Genomic DNA, 6,412 nt, shown 5'->3' with positions numbered 1-6,412 from the left:
CTAGCTACGAGCCTTTTTCATACACAAAACTCTTGAAACTTAAAATGCCAGAACAAAACTCATGATTGGGCTGATATATCATCTTCGATCATACATGACTAACTACAAGGATTTGGATCAAAAAATGTTTGATCCACATTTAGAAACAAAATTAGATTGGTTTGAGTGGATGAAAATTTCACTCGAAGACACAATGCAATGAATCTTTAGAAAATTTACTAAGTGTTCTTGTCAGGTGAATCAAACGGCCCACATATGAGAAATTTGTATAGAAGAAACCCCTTTCAAAATCCTATAAAATTCATACCAGTGAAAGGAGCCATGTAAACATCTTTGGTTTTCTGCCATACAAAGCACTTCTTGATAAAAAAAAAGTCATAATTTTTCAATCCTGCAGTATTCAAAAGGACATGCTACTATGATCATGCATTTTTCTTATTGATGTGTTTCAAGCCTCTTTGATTCACATGAATTATGAAAACACAGAAATGGAAAAAAGCGCTTGCTTGCAATGTTCTTTGATTCACAGGATTCTGAAAACAAAAAAAATAGGAAAAACACATGTTTGCAATGTTATGAACATTTGAATCATACAATGTTTTTTTGTTCAATCACGTTACAAGAAAAACAAATGAATATTTGCAAAAGGTTTGAATGGATGCAAACTTTCCTATTAATAAAAAATTGACGTAGGAAAAGATCTCGAGGATTTGATCAAGTAAATCACTAACAAGCAGCTAACACATCAATTAGCAACTCAGAATAGCATAGCCTATTCAGACGTTAATGTCTGGCTATAAATATGTTGCAGATGGTAGACAACTCAACAATTACGGTAGCTCAACATATTCACATTTGATGTCATAGCCCAGGCAACATGCAAGCATAAGCAATCAACCGCATAATAGAAGCTTTTCCATCTTGTCTCATAACTAGCTACAGCCTACGGACATCTTCACCAGTTCACCTCAACCCTGCATATAAACTGAAGTAACAGTATCTGGCAGAGAATTATGCTCCTGTGCTTGATGGATTCATACATTCCAAGACAGGTTCAGAATCTCAACATAGTGGCCACTATGAAAGATTGCTACTATTCTACTCACATCTTATTCACAAGCCAGCTTGGTGTCGAAGCTGGTCAGGCAGATGGCAAATGCCTGGAAGGCAGACAGCGGGTACCGGTAGTCCATCGTGAAGGTGTCCTTGGATACCTTCCCGAACTGCAGGAGCACCGTGTCATGATTGGATGACGATGAAGACGGCGATGAAGTGGAAGGCTGGGGCTGCACAGGCTGCTGGGGAGGCAGCGAGGGTGGCTCGGAAGCCGCCACTGCTCCTGTAGCAGCCAGCGGTGGTGGGGCGGCTATCAGCTGGAAGTTCTTTACCGAGGCCACCGTGACGCGGCCCCGGAAGTTGAGGCACCAGCACTGCAGCTGCTCATGCCACCTCGGCGACTTGTTTCGGAGAACCAAAGGCATATCCTTCTCCCCCACGTCACGTCCGTCTTGCAGTCCGAACTCGGAGAAGCGAGAGCTGCTGAAGTCCATGGAGTGATCCGCTACAGAGTACTTGGAGAAGGAGCTCGCAGATGTGCGGAAGGGCTCCTCGAATAACCGAGGGAGGAGCTCTTTAGGTTGGCCAGGCACGATGCCGTCAGGGTCTACTGCTGTTGTCGGGATGGAATGCATGGTACACTGCATCCGCCTCGGTCCGCGGGTGCCCAGCACGTTCAGCTCGTAGTTTACCTGAGCGATGGGGAAGCTGCCGGTGGGGACCTTCGGGGAGACTTTCCTAGAGGAGAATCGCCGGCTGTTCTGGTCATGCGAGCAGAGTGTCCGAGCATTGTATGGTGGATGCGTGTCGTAGATGACGAATTTGGTGCCGAGGAAATTTGACCTACGGTACCGTGATGTCCGTTAGATTTATGTGCACACATACTTGGACGAAATCATCCAAGTGACAATGGGGTAAATGAATATTGTTGTCAGGAAAACTTTACCTCAGCCTTCCAATGTAGCCACTACTTGATCTGGAGATGTTCTTAGAATCCATAGAAATGGCGTAATCGGTGTATGTCGTCCGCCGACTCCTTTTAGCTGATAGTAGGAACTTCCCATTATCATCTAGCACAGCTGCAAGACACAAACAAAATGATCAGGCTACTGTGTATTTCGTTTTTTTTTTTTTTTTGAGAAACACAGTACAAACGCAGACGCTCACATACACGCGCATACACTCACCCCTATGAACGCACACACGCACACCCTACCCCTATGCTATGAGCACCTCCGGAAGACTGAGCCGGCGGATTGGATCTTGAAATTGACGAAGTCACCACAGGCGCCTCGCTGTCGACGGGAACGTCGCCTCCCACTGAATGAATATTCCGCCTTTATGAGACACACAGATGTCAAACCTGGGGTTTGAACTCTGGTGGGCTGGGGGTACAACAACCCACCTAACCACCCAACCTCAGGTTGGTTCTCTGTGAATTTCGTTTCTAACCTAGAAAAATACTTAATTCACTACAAACAGATACATAATTCCAAATACAATACCACATCTCTACAGTCTCATTGTGTAGGTTTATGCATAGTACTAGATTTTATATTTTATACCTCTAGATAACTGTATGTCATTTTGTATGCAATGGATTGAAGCATCGACTTTTTAGCTAGATGAAAGAAGAAAAGTTGAAAGCAAATAGTAGCAGGCACAACCCTAAAAGGTATTACTGAATAGATATGCAGGGATAACTGTGACATGCGTATCAAAATATATTGTTTTTTTTGCTGTAATTCCCAATTTGTGTGCCATGAGCATATATCTATTAAACAAACATTGTAACTGGCTAAAAATGCTGATTAGGACCACAAAGGCAAAAAGCAGCATAATTAAATTAGCGTACCAGAGGTAAGGGACAGGTAGAGATGATAAGTTAGCTTTGACTTGTCCCTTTTTATGAAACATTGGATCAATCCATCTCGAGGTCCAGGCTGTAGATGAGAAATTGAACCAATTGTTGAGATAGAATTAAAATAGCATCTCTTGACCAGCAAAGATGGATAACTTGATAAAAATGCCGGGGCTAACTTTAGTAGAATATAAACGAATCCAAGTTTCCCCATTGAGGGTGCAAAATGGTATGGTAATTGAAAAAATAACATGGCATGCACAAGGATTAACCCTCAGTAGAACTAGTCAACCTAAAATAATTTCATGAAACATGAGCTACAAACAGATTGAATTTAGTCATTACCTGCTTAAGAGATACGGGAAACGTGAGCTTTCCACAAAATTCAGGATTTCTCACTATATCCTTGCACATCTCTCTCCAAGTTGTGCAAACAGAAGCGCAAGCAACAACATCCTTGCGGGATGGCCAGTTGCTATCATCTTGCTCCAACCTTTTCATCACATCCCGAAGTAATTCAGGAGGAAGGCTAGCCCAACTATCCTGAAGCTCATTTGGAGACTCGACAGATTTCCCTCCGTGATGGTCCGAAAGGCCCGGTATGCTTGAAATTTTTGCCTCAAAATTCCGCCTTGATAAGTTCCCAAAGCTCTCCCTGAAATCACGAAGTATGCTCCGCAGAGTCATTCTTAGATTCGTCGCAAGCCTAAAGTAACCAACCACAGTGCGCGACCTGCAATTCATAATTATCACCGTGGTCAGAATCTTCTGAATTAAGCCAGAGGAAGTAGTCTAGACGTTATATAACATGGTAGAGCATATCACAGATTTTTTTTTCTTACATTCAATTCGTCTGATGGTAAAACCGATGTATCCCAGAAAGTATTTTGGCTCTATAAGCATGTACTGCCATGTGGAGACCTAATCACTTAATGGTGATTACGGTGTAGGGCCAAATGAAGATTAAAACACTCCTACTTGACTAATCTAGAGCTTGCCAGTGGACCATCGCTTAATTAGCCATTCTTGTTGTACACTTGACACAACCATAGCCAACTGGGGCACAGCTTCCTCTGACAGCGAGAGGGCAGCATAACAGGTAATTACAGGCCATCCGCGGTCAGCAAAATTAACCATTTTGTTTTGGTTCATATCCTTAATCTGCTTGTTTGCGGTTTGCGGATAAAGGAGTGACGTTTAGGCGTGCCGTTGACACTGATGCATAGAGATCATAGTATATTCAACTGAGGTCTTTCCTACAATTTAAGAAAAAAATGGAGGGTCTTCTCCTTTGGAATAGAATGGAGACTCCTTTGCCCAAATCAAGCAAATAGGCTACAGGTGTGTAAAAGGCAGGCATGAATCTAGCGACCAGCATCTGGATAAGTAAAAAGTAAAAACTGCCACTTCATCACAAACTGCAAAAAAGCAGTGGATGCTGGGGAGGTGTTTGCACACACAGCTTCAACTTTTTTTTTTCCCTTGCCGGATCAGTTAAGCAGATGCAAAATCAAAACTGTAATGCAAGGGTGAGAACAGGTGACAGGAAGAGAGAGAGAAAAAAAAAAGAATCTCACCACTGGTATACCAGACTTGATGGCCAATGCCCAGAGCTAAGAGTCCCAGGAACAGAAGCTTCTCTCGTACCCTCCTCGAACAAGATCCCAAAAGTTTCGCCAGAGATCTCCTCAGACTCAGTCACTCAGAGATGAAGCTCAGAGGCAGACAAGATTCAGATTTCCGCTCCAAATCTCGACCAATCCTCTAACTGAAACTCTTCTCTCCGCCACTGCAAATCTGGGAGAAGATCGATCCGGCTTCTCAAGAACCATGAAAGGTAGACGCGAGCTCGCTCCGAACGCTCACCAAGAAATCACACCACAGTCGCAGAGTGTCCTTTAGTGGTTGGTTGCGAGCGAGGAATGAAGCGGGTGGGTGGGCGCGGTATGAAGAAAGGGAGTGTGGGGCGAGTGAGGTAGTGCTGGTGCTGGTGCTGGTGCTGGTCGATCGGATTTAAGGAGACCATGGAGGATGGATGGATAGAGCCGAGGCGGAGAGGGCGGGGCCGGGGGTGGAAGAAAGGAGGAAAAGAAACCGCCTTTCCGCCCACATCTTTCTCCTCTTTCCCCCTCTGTATTTTCACGCCATCTTTTTCAGATGTACCATTTTCTACTGCAACTTTCTACACTTGTGTAATGGGACAGAGAAATTTTGAGAAGGAAGATTTTTCATTTGATATATCTTGATTTTTATTGCTATCGACTTGGCATTATTTCTACTACGAACAACTTTCTGCAGCGATTGCAGAGAATTTTTCGGTAAAGAATGACAGGGAAATTGAGGAAAAGGAATCGGTTTTGTACTACGGCGACATGCTTTTTTGCCTGGGGCATAATCTGTCGTGGAGGGCACTAGGATTAGGAACAATGGGAAAGATCTGGCCAGATTTACCATGGCGGCTGCAGCTGAAACATTGAACACATGTGTAATGGTGATCTAAAATCCTACCATATGCTATTTGCCTATTCCCACCGGAAAAGCCTCAAGCTCTGACAGTTTTCTCCCTCTCTCTCTTTAACATCAGACACATTACTATACAACCCTGCATAAATCTTAACTGAAACTACGTAGATTGTGCAACCCCAGATTACGACCTTGGCGAGATGAAGTTCAACGTTTGGTAGATGTGCTTGTACGGACTGCTGGCAGACAAGGCCGTTCAGCGTAACTTTCTGCTCGTTATTGCGAAGCAGGTACATCACCTACCATGGTACCAGACCTCCATTCAATTCAGTTAAGTTCAGTGGACGTGTAGATGGATGGGTGTTACTGCTTTCTGACAGAGACAACCACAAGGAAAATGAACTGAAATGCATAGATGCCTGAAACATTTCGGTGGCACGTCCAGATGCAGGAAATATTACCTCGGCAATGAGGAAAATATCAGTACCACAAAGGCAAATGCAGAAAAGGTCCTGGAGAATAACTGATAAACATCATATCACGATGGCAAAGCCTAGTGGACATTTCACTAAGGTAGCCATCGATTCCATCGAGGGAGAAAGAAAGGCAGGATAAGAAAGCAGGGAACATGAACCTCATGGAGTGGCGGAAAGAGGACCTTTTCCAACGTGGATTCGTGCGAGGGAAAGCTGCGGCAGAAATATCTCAAGATCCTATCAGTTTTTTGTTTGTAGTATGTTCAGATATTTCAATCCTCTGCTTTCTTCAGTCTTAGATGCCCATTGGTAGTGTGATTGATTACTTAATTGCAGATTGACCTTGACATAAGACTAGTCAAAATGGAAAGTATTATATACTAGTAGTATCATGCACATGATGCTAGTTTATGATATTACCTCCACAATGCATAGTATCATAAGATAGTATCATAGTATCATCATATTTAATGTTTTGTAGAATCTCAATGCAAATTGGTGTACATGATGTGTTTGCCCTTAAATTTTTTAGTTTTACGTGCTATGTTACGGTATC

At 43.3% G+C, this 6,412-nt stretch overlaps 1 protein-coding gene across 1 annotated transcript; it reads right to left on the bottom strand.

Moving 5' to 3' along the window:
• Positions 1 to 830: 830 nt before the first annotated feature.
• On the bottom strand, positions 831 to 5,035 carry LOC127323389 (tubby-like F-box protein 7). The gene is made up of 5 exons (XM_051351542.1): positions 4,495 to 5,035; positions 3,263 to 3,650; positions 2,912 to 2,999; positions 2,003 to 2,135; positions 831 to 1,899 (listed from the first exon to the last, which is right to left on the bottom strand). The coding sequence occupies exons 2-5, from the start codon at positions 3,602 to 3,604 to the stop codon at positions 1,110 to 1,112; spliced, it is 1,353 nt and encodes a 450-aa protein (XP_051207502.1). The 5' UTR covers positions 3,605 to 3,650; positions 4,495 to 5,035; the 3' UTR covers positions 831 to 1,109.
• Between the last annotated feature and the right edge of the window lie 1,377 nt (positions 5,036 to 6,412).

The sequence above is a fragment of the Lolium perenne genome, chromosome 2 (genome assembly GCF_019359855.2).
Source record: "Lolium perenne isolate Kyuss_39 chromosome 2, Kyuss_2.0, whole genome shotgun sequence".
NCBI classification, from domain to species: Eukaryota; Viridiplantae; Streptophyta; class Magnoliopsida; order Poales; family Poaceae; genus Lolium; species Lolium perenne.
The sequence above is the reverse complement of the archived record's forward strand: the minus strand, read 5'-3'. Positions and strand labels throughout refer to the sequence as shown.